At 38.3% G+C, this 21,801-nt stretch overlaps 1 protein-coding gene across 6 annotated transcripts in view; it reads left to right on the top strand.

The window, feature by feature from the left end:
- G9a (histone-lysine N-methyltransferase G9a) overlaps positions 1-21,801 on the top strand; it is a 127,425-nt gene that overhangs the window by 18,727 nt on the left and 86,897 nt on the right. For 5 of the 6 annotated variants that reach the window (XM_070082780.1, XM_070082779.1, XM_070082776.1 and 2 more), the window contains 3 exons: positions 7,868-7,964; positions 10,717-14,032; positions 19,053-19,145. In XM_070082780.1, coding sequence (XP_069938881.1) covers positions 7,868-7,964; positions 10,717-14,032; positions 19,053-19,145 — 3,506 coding nt within the window. The remainder of the gene's footprint in view (positions 1-7,867; positions 7,965-10,716; positions 14,033-19,052; positions 19,146-21,801) is intronic. The other variant, XM_070082781.1, reaches the window with a different exon arrangement.

The raw sequence follows: 21,801 nt of genomic DNA, 5'->3' as shown, positions 1-21,801 counted from the left end.
ATTTATTAGAACTGGCTAATATTTACACAACATGAGTTATGTATATGTAGTTCTCACTTCTATCAACCACATTGTGACTGTGTCTGTCTTGTCATTTGTAGTTGTTTCGTACTCTCAAAGTGCATTATAGGCTCCAGAAATTCAACTCCCCTCATTCCATTATCCTTCACATATAGCTTAGGCTATGTTGCATTTCTAGCAAGCACAAAGAAGTCGTAATTTGCTGGGTCCCTCGACATATTGATATTCAGGGCAATGAATTCTGGCCATCTTCCCACTGTTGTCAGGTTTGGAAGACCACACACTCACATTAATGTATTGGACATGGGACTCACTCATGGGTGTCACATGGAGAAACAACCAGAACCATTCTTGGAGGGCTGTCAGGTCACATTATCCTGCCAACATTGATTAATAGATTGTCCTGCCTATCAGAGTGCATGCAGGATATGCTTCCAGTGTTTAAATCACTCAACACATTCACTCTCACTGGCCTCTTTGCTGAAAGTCCCATCTTTGATACATATTCTCTCTGACTTTTTAACTGAAACTAGCCTGTTGTACCAATTTTGATTTCAGTTTTGCTGGCATTAACCCCCACCCCTACTTGCTCCTACCTTTACAAACCCCTACATCTTGCTCATTTTTGACCTTTGTACATTTCTACTTTCGTACATTCCTCCCTGAAGAGCCGTGTTATCCTTATGGTTCTAGAACTTAATTTGATTATTATTATAATACGTGGTAGTGATAATAATAATGTGGGAGAATAGTATAGTACAGTGGACCCTCGACCAGCGATGTCATCGATTAACGATAAATCTGACTAGCGATACATTTTATCGCAAAAATTTTGCCTTGATTAGCGCTAAAAAACTCGACCAACACTATTCGTTCCGTCTGAGACGCGTCCACTTCTGGCCAGTGTTTACAAGCCAGCCAGCCACCGCGATCGCTTCCAAGCATACAATCGGAACATTTCATATTATCACAGCCTTTTTAGTGATTGCACCTGCAAAATAAGTCACCATGGGCCCCAAGAAAGCTTCTAGTGCCAACCCTACAGCAAAAAGGGTGAGAATTACTATGGATATGAAGAAAGAGATCATTGCTAAGTATGAAAGTGGAGTGCGTGTCTCCGAGCTGGCCAGGCTGTACACAAAACCCCAATCAACCATCGCTACTATTGTGGCCAAGAAAACGGCAGTCAAGGAAGCTGTTCTTGCCAAAGGTGCATCTATGTTTTTGAAACTGAGATCGCAAGTGATAGAAGATGTTGAGAGACTGTTATTGGTGTGGATAAACGAGAAACAGATAAGTCACTCTGTCTGACTTTTTTGGGTTATCCTAGGTTTTCTGCACATATGCTGCTATGTATGATAATTCTATGTAACTGTATTTGTGTATACCTGAATAAACTTACTTACTTACTTACTTAGCAGGAGACAGCATCTCTCAAGCGATCATTTGTGAAAAGGCTAGAAAGTTGCATGACGATTTAATTAAAAAAATGCCAGCAACTAGTGATGTGAGTGAATTTAAGGCCAGCAAAGGTTGGTTTGAGAGATTTAAGAAGCGTAGTGGCATTCATAGTGTGATAAGGCATGGTGAGGCTGCCAGTTCAGACCACAAAGCGGCTGAAAAATATGTGCAGGACTTCAAGGAGTACATAGACAGTGAAGGACTGAAACTTGAACAAGTGTTTAATTGTGACGAAACAGGCCTGTTTTGGAAGAAAATGCCAAGCAGGACGTACATTACTCAGGAGGAAAAGGCACTCCCAGGACATAAGCCTATGAAAGACAGGCTTACTCTGTTGATGTATGCCAATGCTAGTGGTGATTGCAAAGTGAAGCCTTTATTGGTGTATCACTCTGAAACTCCCAGAGTGTTCAGGAAAAACAATGTTGTCAAGGCTAATTTGTGTGTGCTGTGGAGGGCAAACAGTAAGGCATGGGTCACTAGGGACTTTTCTATGACTGGTTACACCATGCATTTGCCCCCAATGTGAAAAATTACCTATTTGAAAAGAAATTAGACCTTAAGTGCCTCCTGGTATTAGTGCTCCTGGTCATCCTTCAGACTTGGCAGAGCGACTTTCTAGGGACATGAGCTTCATTAAGGTGAAGTTTTTGCCTCCTAATACCACTCCTCTTCTAAACACTAAGAAGATCAATGCTCTCCCTTCCTCCCATCCCATCAGTCATCACCAGATCTTCAATAAAGGTAAGTGTCGTGTAACTGTGCATGTAATCTTCAGTTTGTGTGTATTAAAATTAATATTTCATGTGGTAAAATTTTTTTTTTCAATGCTTTTGGGTGTCTTGCACGGATTAATTTGATTTCCATTATTTCTTATGGGGAAAATTAACTTGACTAACAATGAGCTCTCAGGAACGGATTAATATCGTTGGTTGAGGGTCCACTCTATCTGTATTCTAAAGGAGGGGTTTCGGATATTTGCTGTTTAGAGCGACATCTGAATTGTCGTATCTGCATGCCTCAAGCAAGACAGTGATAGTATGAATGATGGTGAAAGTGTTTCTTTTTTGGGTCACCCTACCTTTGCAGGAGATGGCCAACATGTTAAAAAAAAAAAAAAGTGGGTCCTAGGAAAAAAAAAAAAGATATTGATATGTGACTGAGTGGATTGAATGGAAAGCTTAAGAAAATGAATGCACCCTCATGTAATGCGTGTTGTATGCAATGACAAAGTTGCACAGAATTATATTAAATCCATATAAGTTAGGTTGATGGGGTAGTTATTTACATAGTTGGACCTCCGATGGTTGTCTTTTGCAGTGGGGCATGGGTTGTATCTGTGACGTGGTAAACAATGTTGACATCAGTTGAACATTCGTTGCTGCGTTGGTTGTTGGCAGGGGTTAGACAAGCTGCACCACCAACATAGAACTTCATTAAGGGACATTGGCTCCAACCATTTTCCTAAATTTGTTTTACCTGAATTGTAGGAGAGTTTGTGGACTTCCTTTGTGACGACTTGTGTATTTTTTCAGATGGGCTTTTTGGTTGAAAATTATTTAGTGTGTGTGGTTTACATGGATACTATTCGTATTACTGTATTTCTTATCCAAAGAGGGCAATAACTGATAATGACACAAATGTTGACAGGATGAAGTTGGAGCTGTCTGTGGGCCAGCATTTTCATTTGATCAACTGACTTTATCTCATTGACATCATAATGCTGTATGGATGTGTTTCAGACTCGAGTCATCTTGGGGATAAATGATCTCAGATGAAGTGATGTTCTGGAGGAGGGTACAGCAAGAGTGAAGTTGCTGCTTTCTGCCCATCTTGTGGTATAGAAGCTTGCTTCTTACTGTCCTCGAAGTGGATCCAAGTGTGGTACTTTGACAGTTTTGACCTAGTACATAACAGTAAGGCCACCCACATCCCTCCTGTGTTGAAGGTTCTGCTGAAGTGACAGATCTATCCAGGATGGGTCCAGGCGAGAGATGAGACATCTTGCTCTGTTCTCTACTCTGTCAAGCAGTCACAGATGAGAGGGGGGCAGGCAAACCAAGAAAGTGGAACATACTAAAGGTGTGAGCATACTTGTGCCTCATACAGAATCTTGCAACCCCTACTGTCAAACAGATGCGAGATATGGAGAAGTGCTGTAAGCTTCCTGGTTGCCCTGTTTGCAAGATTTACAACGTGGTTCTTCATGGAGTCATATTTCACCCCAAGGATATCAACTTCTTCCCCAGGTACCAATACACTCCCATTCATACTTACTACTGCACCGGCATTACCATCATGGTGCCTAGAGACCATCATTTGTGTTTTCTCAGGTGCAAATGTTACTTGTCATCTGTTTCCCCAAGCTGATATAGCTCTTAGCTGGTGATTGATGTAGCTTAGAGCAGCTGGCATTTCTTCTCTTGTTCTCTTGGATAAGGGAATGTCAGTGTACAGTCGTCTACATATACATGGGATTCTGGGATGAGATGAAGGTCATTGAAGTAGACATTCCATAACAATGGTCCCAGCACGCTTCCTTGTGGAACACTTGCCACAATAGGATGTCTTGCTGATTCTGTTCCATTGAGAACTACCCTTAAAGATCTACCATGAAGGTAATCACTGAGGAGACATAGTGTAGAGCCTACAATTCTCAGTGCTTGCAGTTTTGCTAAGAGGCCCTGGTGCCACACCCGGTTGAAAGCACCAGCAATGTCCAGTGCTACCACACAGCTGACTTTGGATTCATCCAATGACTAGTGCCACTTAGTGGAGAGGTTTAACAACAGATCAGCAGCAGAGTAACCTTTCCTGAGTTTTTCAACCATTTTTAATCCTATCATGTATAGACTGTATATACATACAGTGGCACCCCGGTTTTCATCCTTAATCCATTCCTGAAGGTCGATCAAAATCTGAAATGGACGAAAACTGAAGTAATATTTCCCATAAGAAAATGTAAATCCAGTTAATCCATTCCAGACACCCAAAAATATTAACACAAAATACATTTTATAGAGAATAACTATAATTTACATACAGAAAACAATGATCAATAAATATAAAGCACTAATTTTAATGGATAAATGAATATTTAAATCACTATTACATACCTTTATTGAAGACTCTTGTTGGCATATGGAAGGGGAATCCCCCTCCATAAGGACTTCAGGTATCAAAGCCCTCTCTGGGGTTACTTCCCTTCTTTGTCTTTTACTGGCACTAGGGCCAGCTTGAGAGTCACTGCACCCCTGTCACATAAAAATCTGTCCAGAGAGGCCTGTTTCTGGTTTCTCTAAGATGCCTAAACTGGGACAAGACATTGTCATTGAACGTGTTGCAGACATTGCGTGCAACAGTTTTGTTAGGATGATAATTCTCCGCAAAACTTTGCAACTTGCTCCACTTTGCACACATATCCTTAATCACTGAAGAAGGCACATTCTCCCCACTCTCTTCCTCCTCCTCCTCTGAAGCAATTTTCTCAACTGCGATCTGTTGCTGTTCCAGTTGAAGGTCTTGCAGCTCTTCAGTGGTTAACTCTTCCCTCTGGTCCTCCACCAACTCTTCCACATCCTGGCCACTCACGTCCAACCCCATGGACTTCCCCAAAGACACAATAGATTCTACAGCAGGTGTAGGGTCGTCAGGGCCAGCTTCAAACCCTTCAAAATCCTTCTCTTGGACACATTCTGGCCACAATTTTCTCCAAGCAGAGTTCATCTTCCTGGAAGTTGCTTCCTGCCAAGTCTTATCTGTAAGGCTTATGCAATTGAGGATATTGAAGTGATTCCTCCAGAACTCTCTTAGGGTCACTTCAGTGTCCGAGGTCACTGCAAAGCACTTTTGAAACATTGCTTTGGTGTAGAGTTTTTTGAAGTTTGAAATGACCTGCTGGTCCATGGGCTGGATGGGAAGAGTAGTATTAGGGGGCAAGAACTTCACTGTGATAAAACTAAATTCCTCAAACAATTGGTCTTCCAAGTATGGAGGATGAGCAGGAGTATTGTCCATTACCAGGAGACACTTGAGTGGCAATTTCTTTTCCAGGAGGTATTTCTTCACACTCGGGCCAAACACTTCATTGACCCTCTCAATGAAAATTAGACTCGTGACCCATGCCTTATTGTTAGCCTTCCACAGCACACACAATTTACTCTGCATGACACTGTTTTTCTTGAACACTAGGGGATTTTCAGAGTGATACACCAGTAAAGGCTGCACTTTGAAATCCCCACTAGTGTTACCACAGAACAAAAGAGTTAGCCTATCCTTCATAGGTTTGTGTCCTGGCAGTGCCTTTTCCTCCTGCGTGATGTAGGCCCTCTTTGGCATTTTCTTTCAAAAGAGGCCTGTTTCATCACAATTGAACACTTGTTGGGGGAGGAATCCTTCAGCCTCTACGTACTTCTTGAATTCATCAACGAATTCTCCGGCTACACGTTTGTCTGAATTTGCAGCCTCACCATGCCTTACCACACTGTGTATGCCACTTCGTTTCTTGAATCTGTTGAACCAGCCTTTGCTGGTCTTAAATTCACTAACAGCAGCACTTGTTCCAGGCATTTTCTTTATGAGATCCTCATGCAACTGCCTTGCCTTTTTGCAAATTATCCCCTCCACAACACTATCTCCTGCTGACTGTTTTTTTTTTGATCTACACCAACAACAACTTCTCCACATCTTTGATTGTTTGTGATCTCTGTTTCCTTAGCATATTTACCCCTTTCACAACATCACCTTCCTTGATTTTTACTTTCTTCGCCAGGATGGAACTGATTGTTGATTTGGCCTTCCCATACATTCTGGCGAGCTCGGCCACACGTACACCACTTTTGTATATTGATACAAGCTCTTTCTTGAATACTATCGTGTTTCTCACCTTCTTTACCAAAGGGCTGGCGCTCTGAAGTTTCTTTGGCCCCATGGTGGCTTATTTCGCAGTCGCACTCAATAAATAAGCATCATAAACAATGGATAAACATGTGGAGTATTGTTCACTCAGCAAGTAACAAGTCAGGTGGTGGTGTACAATTTGAAATTTGAATTTTACAGTATTCGAACTTGACAAAAACCAGAATTTTACTCTATTAATTGAGAATCCTGAAGCATCTTGACTAGGTTTAATTCCTTGATTCAGAGTGGGAGAAAAGATGGTCAAATGAAGTTTATGATATGTTTGTTAGTACAGTTGTTCAAGTCTGAAAGATTGCAGAAATTCTTCTTAAACATCAGGAGGAGAAAGTACATATTATATAATGTATAGATTATCGAATTTGAAAAGAATTGAATTTTTTTTTTTTTGTAAGACAACGATAAATGCTTTGGTGTCAATACAAGTATGTACCTCACAAGAAAATGATGTGAGCTCTTATGTGTTATTCAAATAATGTATGTAAGAGAAAGTATTGTCTTTTGTAACATTTCAACTGCAAGGAAAAGGAACATTAAATCAGTATTGTAGGGTGGTGGATTTGAATTTGTGCATTGCATTGTATACTGTACCTCGCACATCACTATTTTATTAAAAGCTGTGAGTTGACATTGTATACTGTACCTCACATGTCAGTATTTTATTAAAGGCCTTGTGTTCACATTATGTAATTAGGAGTTGAATATGATAATTTGGTAGATACTGTATATGACAGACATAGCTTGATTAGCAGATATACTATAGATAAATTGCTATGTAGAGAGAAATTTAAATACAGTATAGGTATTTTGTTTTTATATCTCGAGAGTTACTAGTTATATGGAGGGAGTGTTGAGCCAAGAAAATTACGATGGACTTAGTTTATAGCACAGAGAAAGAGAGTGAAGTTATGGTAGAAATGTAGAAATTTAGATTTTTACAACTAAGTCACAATTTTGAGGGAAAATTTTGGACCACACTTTGGAGTGTCCTGGTCTGTTACTACATCAAGCCCAGGATGGACAAAATTGTCATCTAAAGTTTACTCCATAAATTGTGAGTTACTTGTGAGTGGTTCCAGCCATAATTGAAATTTTGCTTGAGGAGTCGTAATATAAATTAAATTATTCATGTTAAGCATTATGGGAAGATAGAGCATGCATTGTCTTGCTTTGTATGTTATGTGAGATTGCTTTCTTTGCTCAGCCATGTACCCTGCTTGGATCAACTCTGCTTTTATAGTCTTAAACTTGTTTTTTAGGTTTGATCTTCATTGTATTGTATGAATTTAGTTCTACCTCTTTCAAAAAGAAAGTCATTTTTATCTTGTTCTTGATCAGTCATTTAAAGAGTATGCCTTGGGACAGAGAAACACTTGTGTGTTGTATGAAAATTTATATTTACTCAAAAATTAGGTAAGTTTAGTATCAGTAATAATTATAACTTGTTCTTTAATCATTTTGTTTTCAGGTCCATCCTTGGGAAACCTTGGAAGAACTGGAGGTAGTAATCAGAAAGGAAACAATCCTCGCAGATATAGAGGCAAAAAAGGAAGGGGAAAAGACAGGTGAGGTCTTGATAAGTTATTAGAAGTAATACTCTGTCAGTTCAACTTTATTAACACCTCCCAAAAACATCCACATTTTCAGCACAGATTCACATCCTCCAGTATGGAACACCCATATCCTCCAGCCCTCTTTGAATATACACCCACAGCCTTCAAAACTCCTTGAATACACACCCAGGAGAAAGAGGCAGCAAGAAATTTATATGGCAGTGAAAGACCAAGGTAGTACCATAAATGATATGTTGGCTCTTGTGATGTTGCTGGCGACTCATTGTCAACATCAGTGTCCCAAGACTTTTCAACATAATAGTATCAGATATCAGAAATACTACTGGAATAAAAATACAAGTTTTCAAGTAGCTGAGCAGCTTCCTACTTCCTACTTCTGGGTTATAGTGGTTGTGTGGGCCTGACCTCAAACTGGGCTGTAGTAGTAGAAGTGCCCGTGAAACCAGTCACAGGTAAAGCTGTTTTATTTTTCCCTCAAACTTCAGTTGGGCTTCTGGCTGTCCTCCTCTCATTGCTGTTGGTTGTGAGAAATATTACTCTTACTCCTGCATGTTAGTCACACCAAACTCAAATTTTTCAATTTGCTTTATAATGTTCTTCAGGTAAATGGTTTCATGTAATTATTTATTTTTTATTATCACACTGGCCGATTCCCACCAAGGCAGGGTGGCCCAAAAAAGAAAAACTTTCACCATCATTCACTCCATCACTGTCTTGCCAGAAGGGTGCTTTACACTACAGTTTTTAAACTGCAACATTAACACCCCTCCTTCAGAGTGCAGGCACTGTACTTCCCATCTCCAGGACTCAAGTCCGACCTGCTGGTTTCCCTGAACCCCTTCATAAATGTTACTTTGCTCACACTCCAACAGCACGTCAAGTATTAAAAACCATTTGTCTCCATTCACTCCTATCAAACACGCTCACGCATGCCTGCTGGAAGTCCAAGCCCCTCGCACACAAAACCTCCTTTACCCCCTCCCTCCAACCTTTCCTAGGCCGACCCCTACCCTGCCTTCCTTCCACTACAGACTGATACACTCTTGAAGTCATTCTGTTTCACTCCATTCTCTCTACATGTCAGAACCACCTCAACAACCCTTCCTCAGCCCTCTGGACAACAGTTTTGGTAATCCCACACCTCCTCCTAACTTCCAAACTACGAATTCTCTGCATTATATTCACACCACACATTGCCCTCAGACATGACATCTCCACTGCCTCCAGCCTTCTCGCTGCAACATTCATCACCCATGCTTCACACCCATATAAGAGCGTTGGTAAAACTATACTCTCATACATTCCCCTCTTTGCCTCCAAGGACAAAGTTCTTTGTCTCCACAGACTCCTAAGTGCACCGCTCACCATTTTCCCCTCATCAATTCTATGATTCACCTCATCTTTCATAGACCCATCCGCTGATACGTCCACTCCCAAATATCTGAATACATTCACCTCCTCCATACTCTCTCCCTCCAATCTGATATCCAATCTTTCATCACCTAATCTTTTTGTTATCCTCATAACCTTACTCTTTCCTGTATTCACTTTTAATTTTCTTCTTTTGCACACCCTACCAAATTCATCCACCAATCTCTGCAACTTCTCTTCAGAATCTCCCAAGAGCACAGTGTCATCAGCAAAGAGCAACTGTGACAACTCCCACTTTATGTGTGATTCTTTATCTTTTAACTCCACGCCTCTTGCCAAGACCCTCGCATTTACTTCTCTTACAACCCCATCTATAAATATATTAAACAACCACGGTGACATCACACATCCTTGTCTAAGGCCTACTTTTACTGGGAAATAATTTCCCTCTTTCCTACATACTCTAACTTGAGCCTCACTATCCTCGTAAAAACTCTTCACTGCTTTCAGTAACCTACCTCCTACACCATACACCTGCAACATCTGCCACATTGCCCCCCAATCCACCCTGTCATACGCCTTTTCCAAATCCATAAATGCCACAAAGGCCTCTTTAGCCTTATCTAAATACTGTTCACTTATATGTTTCACTGTAAACACCTGGTCCACACACCCCCTACCTTTCCTAAAGCCTCCTTGTTCATCTGCTTTCCTATTCTCCGTTTTACTCTTAATTCTTTCAATAATAACTCTACCATACACTTTACCAGGTATACTCAACAGACTTATCCCCCTATAATTTTTGCACTCTCTTCTGTCCCCTTTGCCTTTATACAAAGGAACTATGCATGCTCTCTGCCAATCCCTAGGTACCTTACCTTCTTCCATGCTTTTATTAAATAATTGCACCAACCACTCCAAAACTATATCCCCACCTGCTTTTAACATTTCTATCTTTATCCCATCAATCCCGGCTGCCTTACCCCCTTTCATTTTACCTACTGCCTCACGAACTTCCCCCACACTCACAACTGGCTCTTCCTCTCTCCTACAAGATGTTATTCCTCCTTGCCCTATACACGAAATCACATGTAATATAATTTTATTTTCCTAAGTTCTTGAATTGTAGTGTAGGCACACCTCTGGCAAGACAGTGAGAGAGTGAGTGATGTTGAAAGTGTTTCTTGTTTTTTGGGGTACCTGCCATGGTGGGAAACAGCTGATGTGTTAATAAAAAAAATTAATAAAGTTGTACTGATTAAATATAAATGTCAAGGTACAGTATTTTTTTTTTTTTGACCAGATTATACAGTTTAAATTTTCCAGATTCTCATATATGTTGAGTAAAGGTTTTCTTTTTGTTTTAATACAGATGGATAAAGAAAAAAGCATTGCTGCATAAAGGAGGCTCTAGAAGTGGAGAGAAGAAATTGGGGAAGGACAAAAAACAAGGATTGAAAGTTACAAAAGTCAAAAAGAAATCTCAACAGGAAACTAAACTTCAGAAGGAGCAGAAAGTCTTTAATGATAATTTATTAAATGAGAAACAGTTTTTAAAAGATAAAGACAATACTCTACATGAAAATGTAGAAGGTAGCAAAATTAAGGACTCAAATAGTCTAAAGGAAGTCTCAGATATTTCTTCAAAAGAAGTTGTTAGTAAGGTAGATATAATGGAGTCTGTGCTTCAGAATGGAGATGAGAAAAATAAGTTATTAGAAGTAATGTCCCGTCACTTCAACTCAGCTAGCATTCCCGAGGGATCTGTGCCTCTGGATATAAAGAAAAATCCTCGGGTCTCCAGACTCACTCGAAAACGTAAGAGTGAAGTATTGGATGCTGTTGAGAAAACACCGGACATACCAGTTATCCAACAGACATCAACCCTGTCCTCACCTGTGGCCACTGTACCTCTTTCTACTAGTTCTCTAAAGAAAGTAAGGAAGGAATGTGTTGAGACTACTCCTTTGTCACGTACTACACCAAATACCACACCAAATGTTACTCCAAATACTATACCTAATGCCACTCCATCATCAGGAAGAAAGAGAAGGAGTGTGCAGGAGAAAAAGTCAGGTTGTGAAAAGGATTCTGGTGAAGAAGCTACGAGTGAAGCTGTAGAAATAGATTCCAAGACAGAAGAATCATCCAGTAATGAGAAAGGGATTCAGAGGTCACGAAGCACAAAAAGAGGTAAAGGAAAAGGCAAGTCTTTGGCAGAAGATGGTGAGGGGAATGATTCAGGAACCGAATCGCCCATTACTCCCACCAAAGGCCGAGGCAGAGCTCGTTCAAGCTCAGAGGAAGATTCACTAACCCTTGCAGAATTAGCTGCAGCCTATGGTTCCAGTCGGGGCCGTGGAAAAGGTAGAGGCATTGCTGAGAATGAGGTATCCATTTCTGTTGGGCGTGGGAAAGGAAAAGGAAAGGGTGCTATTAAAGATGATTTTGGCACGGATATCAAGGGACGTGGAAAACAGAAAGTTGAGGGGGAGAAAATGGATGATTCATTAAGTGTTACTCCCTCTCCAGGTTCGGGTCGAATTCGTGGGAAAGGAAAAATTGCAAATGAAGAGGGTGGTAATTCTGCTCCTAGTAGCTCACCAAGCATCATTTTTGGAAAAAGAAGCAGAGGAAAGGTTGAGGTAGATAAAGAAGGAACTTTAGAAATTGAAGCAGCTGGTCGACAGAGGCGAAGTATGACACCAATAACAGGAGATACAACACCACAGTCTGAACCAAAGCGATCTCAACGTCTCTCATTGTCTCGGGATAGTAGTCATGATTCTTCTATTCCCAATAAAAAGGGAAAACAGAAGACAACTTCAGAAATGTTGAAAAGGCAAGAAAATGTAATAATAACTAAAACCTCCACAATTAAAGGGAAAAAGGATGATGACTCACTCTTCACAAAGACAGGCAAGAAAAAGAAGAAGCATTTCAAAGGACTGAGCTACTCATTTAGCACAAAGAAAAAGAAAGGAAAGTGCAAGATAGGCCAAGGAAAATCAAGTTTTGACAATTCTCAAGAGACAGACTCAGTAGTATCTGAGGAAATTGACATAGAATCAGTAGATTCTTCATCACAAGATGTCCCTTCGGAGCAGCTTTCTTATCAAGAACAAGATGGAATGGATGATGGTTTTTCAGAAGCTGCAGACAATGAAGACATTGAAATGGACAATTTGGAAACTCAAGATGTAGATGTAGAGGGTGATGATGAGAATATGGAATATTCAAATCTTGGAGACTTAACAAAGCCTGTTAAAGACAAAACTAATATTGATGAAACAGATGCAGCAGACACCATCCCTGCAAAAGAAGAGCTGAGTAACAGAGACAAATTAAGTGGAGAAAAAAATGATATTGATGTAAGCGAAAGTGAAGCAGATGCAACTGTACAAAATGAGTATCATAAGCATATTAATAAAAGTTCTGATAGATATGAAGATACAGATGACAAGGCACTTGTAAAACATACTCCAGTTGACAAAGCAACAGTGCTTGCAATTTGTAAGAACTCTAACAAGCAGACAAGTGACACTGAAGAAGATATTGCTTCTAAAGATGCAGCTTTGAGTAAACTTGCAACCAACAAAACAATTTGTAATACATTCAGTGAAGATGATGCTAATGTAGACTCATTTGAAAGAGCTTCAGATAGTAAAGCATTGGCTTCATCTGAAATATCAGGCAAAGTCTTAAATAGCAAAACTGAAGTTGTAAATGTGACTGTAGAAGCTTCACAGTCTGTCAGCTCTGTTCATACAGAATTAGCTGGAGAAACTATACAAGAAATTAAAGATAAAGCAACAGAGAAAGATCTTTTATGCAGTTCCCAACTTTTTTCATGTGTGCTTAGTGATACTGCAAATTCTAGCTTAGAAATTGAAAAATCAGTCACTTCCCAACTTTCTAACAACAAAAATGATACTACTGATTTAGGGTTAGAGCTAGAAAAGTCAGCAATTTCAGAGTGTTCTAATATGCCTAGTGATAATGTTGATCCTGGTTTAGAATTAGTACAGTCGGCTACTATTTTGCTTAATGAAATTTCTGATTCACGTTCAGAATTAGAACAATTGGCCATTTCCCAGGTTTCTTCTAATGTTCTTAGTAATACTGCTGATTCAGTTTTAGAACTGGAAAATTCAGCTACTCCTGGAACCGAGGATGTGCTTCCTGAAGAAGGTGCTACATTAGTAGTTGAAGAGAAGGGATGTGAAAAAAAGTCTGAACAGCAATCTTTCAGTGATTACCAATTAACATCAGCAAAAAGTGTGAGTTCAGTAGATGATGAAGTAGAAAGTGCCACCAATCCACCTAGTCATAATGTGACATCTGAAATGGGAGTTAATTCATCTCAAGAGGACATAGGCAAAACTAATCTTTTAAAACATAACAAAGAACCAGTTTCCTCAAACGATCAAAGCCTTCATCACGTAGGGAAAAGGCGTTATAGTGTTAGCAAGCGAAAATTAGACGAAATTGGGGTGGAGGGTCATAATTCAGACTCCAGCGATTCTCTAGGTGAAGCCCGTCCAGCAGGAGAAGGCGTGAGGAAAAGCAAGAGGTTAAGTCGTAATGGCTCTCCCCATCCTCTTGCAGTTTCAGCTCCAAGATCTCCTGAGGGGGCAGGGACTGGCCAAAACCAGCTTAAGCCCATCGGTACACAGTCTGCTTATGTTGTAAGTAGTTTTCTATTGTACATATATTCATTGTCGTAAATAAAAGGCTTGTTAATAACCATAGTGTTTTTACATTGCCACTGTAGGTAATCTCTTGATAAGGTGATGTATGTAAACATACAGATTTGTGCATGTTTAAAACTGACCTTTCATGTGTGTGATGGACAGGTTATCACCTGTGTGCATTGTGCTAGATTATGCATTAATTTATGATTTTTTTATGGAGTCTAATGTATTTCAGGGCAAGTAGAAAATAGCATATATGTACTGTAGGCAGTGTTCTTCCTGGTGTTCAGGTATTTTATAATCTTTGGTCTATATTGTGCTAATGTAATTAGGTTGTTTTGTAGTTTACAGCTTTTCTAATGAATTTCTTAAAGCCATTATTGTATGTAACCAGGTTAGTTTTGTATGTTAAAGTTGCATGTTGCTTGCTAATTCAAGGCATTCCAAATTCTGAGTAACTTGGAGTCCATAGTTTTGTTGATGTTCTTCATCTTGTGTGGGCTTCACATAAAATATGAATGAATGAAAAATATTCTCTGTTGATCAGAGTTGTAATTGTTCACATAGAAATGGAAATAATTCTTTAGTATCTGTCTTCATACAAATTATGTGGTGTTATACCCAAATAATCACTCATAGGAGAGAGGAGCTTATGACGACATTTCAGTCCATCTTGGACCATTTACAAAGAGTGACTTTGTAAATGATCCAAGTTGGATTGAAACATCGTCGTAAGTCCTGTCTTCTATGTGCGGGTTATTTACGTATTGCTCCACTCGCGGTATTGTACCTTTTTGTTCTTTTTGTGGTGGTATACAGGCATACCTCGGTGTACATTGCAATCACCATCATGCATTCAATTTTCATATTTTTTTTTTTTTTTTTTATTATCACACCGGCCGATTCCCACCAAGGCAGGGTGGCCCGAAAAAGAAAAACTTTCACCATCATTCACTCCATCACTGTCTTGCCAGAAGGGTGCTTTACACTACAGTTTTTAAACTGCAACATTAACACCCCTCCTTCAGAGTGCAGGCACTGTACTTCCCATCTCCAGGACTCAAGTCCGGCATGCCGGTTTCCCTGAATCCCTTCATAAATGTTACTTTGCTCACACTCCAACAGCACGTCAAGTATTAAAAACCATTTGTCTCCATTCACTCCTATCAAACACGCTCACGCATGCCTGCTGGAAGTCCAAGCCCCTCGCACACAAAACCTCCTTTACCCCCTCCCTCCAACCCTTCCTAGGCCGACCCCTACCCCGCCTTCCTTCCACTACAGACTGATACACTCTTGAAGTCATTCTGTTTCGCTCCATTCTCTCTACATGTCCGAACCACCTCAACAACCCTTCCTCAGCCCTCTGGACAACAGTTTTGGTAATCCCGCACCTCCTCCTAACTTCCAAACTACGAATTCTCTGCATTATATTCACACCACACATTGCCCTCAGACATGACATCTCCACTGCCTCCAGCCTTCTCCTCGCTGCAAATTTTCATATCTGTGCTATAATTCAATAACCATGTGCACACCCCAGCATGGTATTAACGGTTTTATTGCTACAAATTTAGATTACAAAAATCCTGAATAAAATTTTTTTTAAACTATTTTTCATAATCTCTAATGTATAGAGACTCATCCATGCATTAGTTGGGCAGCCTTGGCCTAGTTAATGCCACATGTAGTACTGTAGTTGTTTTTTTCAACTTTAATTATTTTAAATGCTGGACTGTACAAGTAAATATATACAGCGATCATTAAATTAACAAATATTCTTTTATCTAAACTTATGCTCAGCCATATCCCTTGCCAGTTTGTATGTAAAACTGGTCAACTGTCCGGGTTCTGGTCAAAACAGGGCCAAAATTGTTGGAGTAAAAATAACCATTAACTGACTCCTTAGGCAAATGTGACAGTGAAGCATGAGTACTATTTATATATTCCACTTAGCTTCATTTTGGCAGTGAGAATTTACAGTCACACGAAAAATTACAGTACCATTTACATTATTCATTTTCTTAAATATCAACTAAAACAGGACATTATACTGTAGTGTTCTTTAATAAATGATAACTGATAGTTGTTAGAACAAACACAGAAGAATTTTTTACCAAAGTAGTGGGAAATAGATTGAAAATCCAGAGGCTGAGTGAGAGAAACTGAAGCTGAATTACAGCTTGAGCATGGTTTATAATCAGGATGTTAATCCTGTAAACTCTGGTGTTAAATTTATTCCTTTTATAACTATGTACTAGAAAGCTCAATTTGTGGTGTTCTGTCTTCATTATTTTATCATAAATTTTAAAGTTCCAATGGTTGCAGCACTTGCTTCCTCTGTCAACCATTCATTTGTTCTACCACAGTATGTGCAGACAATTTTCTAGTGTTTTTTGAATGCTCTTCTTCCTTAGTTTAAAGTTATTGCCTCTTATTCTGTCAGTTGATTGGGTTATGAAGTCTCTTCAGCTCTTTCTTATCGTTTTATAATCTTGTTTGCTGTTTTCATGTCCTCTTATCTTCTGATCAGCCAGAAATATCATATTTAATGCCTTAAGTTTTTCTTTGTTCAGTAATTTGTGTTGTTTTTGCTCCAGGAGCCATTTATAGCTTTTAGGGCCTTTGTCTACCACAGTTTTTTTTTTTTTAAGGTGAAGATACCACACTACTGGTCTATGCTATAATTTTGGTCTAACATATGTCGTGAACAACTTTTTCAGCATGTCCCTATCTTCATATCTAAATGGCATTTTAAAGAGTGACCATGTTTCCTTGCAGTTTTTCACTTTCATTACATTATGGAATTTCCTGGTGACAATCTTACATCACTGGTGATTTCTCGGTTCCTATTTTGGAACCTAGTGTATTCAGTGATGGGAGTCTGACATCTGTGGGGTCATTAAATTTATCCTTGGTATTCATTACACATATTTGTTATGTTCATTTTGGTGTGAAATTTCATTTTATGGAGAAATGTTTATCAACATTTACAAGAATTGGGATACAGTATATATTATATCAAAGTTCACCGTAGTGGTACTGACTTGTATTGTTATGAACGATGGTTTTTAAATGTTGCAGTAAAGAGATTGAAGGCCACAAAAACATCTTAGTGTGAGAAGCATGTGGGCTAATATACAGTGAAAGGAGAAGGAAGAAATTTGAAGGTAATACGGCAGTAATGAAAGCATTATTGAAAGAGAGGATACAAGATAGGTTGATTAAGAAGGTTTGAAATTCTGAGGTTGATAGAATGAGGTATAGGACATGTTGGAGGATGGGTTGGGAAAGTATGCTTGGAGGCAGAAACCCAAATATTCAGCAGGTACATGTGACTGTTTAAGATTGAAGTAAATAAGTGCAAGTGTTCTTTGAGGTGTGATATATTATTGAAGTGTAAGCATAGTAATGTCTACATGAATTATTTCAAACCAGTTAGCTAAATTTGAATTTTGGATGTGGGGGCTGTTCAGGCCTGTCATCTGCCCATCATAATTCCTCAGACAAGTTTCAAGGTGGCTGGACTTGTGCAAACATGGTCAAGCACTGAGGTATGCATCAATTATCTGATTTCTGCATGAAAAGGGCACAATGCTAGCTGAAATTCATTTCCATATTGTGGCAGTGTGCAATCAGTGTCACATCAAAACAACAGATTTTGTAAAGGAGTAATGCCTGCACTAGCAGTAGGACATACATTCAAAATGAGCAGTGACCCAGGTGTGAAAACACATCCTCATGGATGTTAGTCCTTGGGATCCATTGACTTTTATTTCTTATGACTTTTTGAGGACCACCTGGTTGGTAGGTGATTTAACACTAACGGCAACGAGAAGTGAAACATTACCTTTTCTGCATTAGTATTATAATAGAAATGCATTAATAGACCTGAAGGCCTATGTAAAAACTAGTGTTTTAGGTTATAGGCATAGCTACCTTGTATAGGAAAAAATGTATTTATATGGTAGTGTTTATTTTCAGGTTTACCTAAAGGCCTCATATTTAAAAAAGTCTGCATTGCATACTGTACTTGCATATGCTAAATGATTGCAACTATATTTACCAGTAATATACTGTTACATACCTAAAGATAGTGCATCATTCACAACTACTGTATTGCTATTTCGAAATATGCTTCTCATGTTCTTATACACTTAGAGTAGTATTTCAGAATTTTGTTTCTCCTATACATTAGTGATATTTTTCTTCTCTCTTGGGCCTTTTTTTTTTCGCTTCAAGGGAGGTTCCTTGATCCCAATGAATGAATCTTGATCTAAAGAATTGGAGCTACTGTTCCTGTCCTTGGATTGCCTCCCATTTCCCAAGGATATGTTTGACACAAGAGTTAGTGAAATCTGCCCCCCCCCCTCCCCTTTCATGAAACAAATGTACAGTAATAAAATATAGCCTTTTCCTATATTAATAGTACTTTCCTATTACTTTATATTTTGCCAGCGTTGCTCACAGGTGAAGTGTGAAATGTTTTCGTTCAGTCCAAGATCACCATACACCTTATCAACTTTGTTCAGTGGTAGGATGAGACAAGGTGCAGATCTAAACAGATGTTTATCAAGTATTGGCTTGATAAAACTCTGTTTAGAGAGAAACATATTGTATGAATAAAGATTTGCTCTGCACGTGGTTTCTTTCTGCCGTACTTGTCAGCAAGTTGCCTCTCAAATATTGCTCAAATTCAACTGTTTATTGTGCATTCATATTTTATAGCTTATTTAACATTGTTTAGTTATCCAATATTTACCTTCGCATTTGAAAATTTACTGCCAATATAATGTATGTAACATGAAAAGTACTGTACTACCTTCTGTTAAAGAGAAAGAAAAAGAAAACGTAATCGTGGGTTTTAAAATGTCAGCGTAAGTGCATTCTTCATTTATTATGTGACTTTTACATGCATTTGTGGTGAGGATTTGTCATATCCATGAATACTACATATGCTTTTATTCTTTTTTGTCATTGACTTGTCTTTTCAACTAGTGTTCTTGACCCTCAGACCCCGGTATCACCGGAAGAGCGCCAACGCTATATCCTGTCTCCACCACTGACCTTGACCCAGAGCTGTCACCAGCAGGGAATTGTACATTCTGTATGTTTGTTTTTAAATCAGTTTCATTTATTTTCTTTATTTTAGAAGACAAGCACCATTTAATTAACTCTAATCAAATTCACTTTTGTTGTACAGTATCTTAGTTTTCTTAATTTTGTATTCATCCTTTTTATTTGTCTGAATACATGTGAGTATTTGCTCAGCTTTAAACTTTTTTTTTATTGTCTTATATTTTTATACATAAATACAAATCCATATTTAAATGGAGGCAAGGTACCTGGTGTAATGATGTCCAGTCATGATTACAGATTTAATTCTGTTGATATCAACACAGTATTGCATTTGCTTCATTTAGAGATTTTGACTGTATATGTCTCTAAGGATAACCTCACTGTTATTTAATTTTTGAAAGTTAAGACACATGTGCAACATCTGGATATCTTTATTGTAGACGTTTCGCCATCCAGTGGCTTTATCAATACAGATTCTAGGACATAATAGGGAGACAGTAGAACTATATACAAAAGATGAGGTAATCAGTCCCTCTTGAAATTCATGTCCACATTTTGAACCGGTAAGATTACAAACTTGATGATTCGCTAATCAACTTCAGTATAACCCCTAGATTCGCGTGTTTCAATTTTATGTCAAACATTTTTACTGAAGGGTCTCCTGCAAGAAGGTTAGATTATTCACAATTTATTTTTTGCTGTACCCTTCATTTTTTCTGACTTAGTTCATGATCCTTAAATTAAAAATAGAACCTAGGATTTCATTAAAAATATACTCACTAGATATCAGCATTAATGAGACTAAAGCAGTGTTTAAAGGGAAATGACATATAAAATGAACTCATGTCTGAAATTTAAGTGATATTATGGGTAAAGTATAGCAGTATTCATGGCTTCTGAATTAGGAATCAAAGCACTGCAAATCTGAGGCTTTAAATCAACATTTATATGGTTTGTCCTTGTATCCTTAAATATGATAATTGGTGATTGCTTGCCATCAGCACAGCTAGCCTGCTCGCCTTTGCTTACACTTGACATATTATTATGATATTTTTATTAATTTTTATTATCCCATTCAAGAAACACACAAAGTTGAGGAAATGAGAGAGCCTGAAAGCTCTTATGTTCCTTGTTATTATATAGAACATTTGTTTACTAAACAACAATGCTTGCTAAAAACCTGTATCATTTGCCGTCACTCTTTTCCTCATTCATCTTGTCTAGGAAATGCAGTGAATTTTCTTTTAACCCTTTGACTGTCGCGGCTGTATATATACGTTTACGAGGTACCGTGTTTGACGTATATATACTCATAAATTCTAGCGGCTTCAAATCAGGCAGGAGAAAGCTGGTAGGCCCACATGTGAGAGAATGGGTCTGTGTGGTCAGTGTGCACCATATAAAAAAATCCTGGAGCACACAGTGCATAATGAGAAAAAAAAAACTCCGACCGTTTTTTTTAATTAAAATGCCAACTTTGTGGTCTATTTTCGTATAGTATTTGTGGTTGTTAACTTGTTTTCTTGGTCTCAATTGATAGAATGGAAACTATATTATAGAAATAGAGGTGATTTTGATTAATTTTACCATAAAAAGAACCTGGAAATGGAGCACAAAGTACGGGAAATGTTTGATTTTTGCCGATGTTCAAAAGTAAACAAATGATGTCATTGTCCAATAAATGTCCAAATAGCCATTCTAATACGCAGTCATGAATGGGTTGATGTAATTTTTACAATTATTACAGTATTGCAGTAGTCTGCATAACAGTAAATCTTCTATTTTTTGTTTGAGTAAAATTTCAAAATAAAAAGCAAGAGTAATATCACAGGGGCCTGGAGACATGACTGATGAACAAAGAAAATGTTATTTTAGAGCCAGGAATGTCTGCATTGTTCATTCTGGTCCTTATTTTGAAATTGTCATATTTTTTAATTTTCGTGAAATTGGCCAAATTGCAAATTTCTGACCATGTTATTGGGTAGTTGAAATCGGTAAATGGGCAGTTTCTTGTACTCAAGCGATGGAAAAAAATGGAGTTCTGAAGAAATAGCTATGAGTTTGGTTAACTGGAATAATGGAATTAGCCGAAAATAGGGCTCAAAGTGGGCGAAATCGCCGATTTGTAAATATCGCTGAGGTCGCTAACTTCGCGAGAGCGTAATTCCGTCAGTTTTCCATCAAATTTCGTTTTTTTGGTGTCTTTACAATCGGGAAAAGATTCTCTATCATTTCGTAAGAAAAAGTAATTTTTTTTTTTTTTTTTTTTTTTTTTTTTTTTTTTTTTTTTTTTTTTTTTTTTTTTTTTTTTTTTTTTTTTTTTTTGCGACACCAGGAGGCACCTCAGGATTGGGGGTTGCGACAGTCAAAGGGTTAAATATAACATTCATATGTAATTTAGGTTCTCATTGTATTATGCCTAAGCCTTGCTAATGACAGAAAAAATATTTACTCCTTGCCTTAAATTTCATTTTTGTACTCTGATGCCACCTCTTGAAAAGTAAAAAAAAAAAAAAAAGAAATTGAATAATTTCCTTTCTTTAGCTTGCTATGATAAAGCAGTTCAGTGCTTTGTTATTTGGCATTCAGTAAAATGTAGTAAGATTGATAGTGATTGTCTTATTAATCACTAGTAGAAAAGTGATTGTGAATATCACAGTTCTTACTAGTCGGAAAGAAGCATA

The sequence above is a fragment of the Cherax quadricarinatus genome, chromosome 8, assembly GCF_038502225.1.
Source record: "Cherax quadricarinatus isolate ZL_2023a chromosome 8, ASM3850222v1, whole genome shotgun sequence".
Classification (NCBI taxonomy): domain Eukaryota; kingdom Metazoa; phylum Arthropoda; class Malacostraca; order Decapoda; family Parastacidae; genus Cherax; species Cherax quadricarinatus.
The sequence above is the reverse complement of the archived record's forward strand: the minus strand, read 5'-3'. Positions and strand labels throughout refer to the sequence as shown.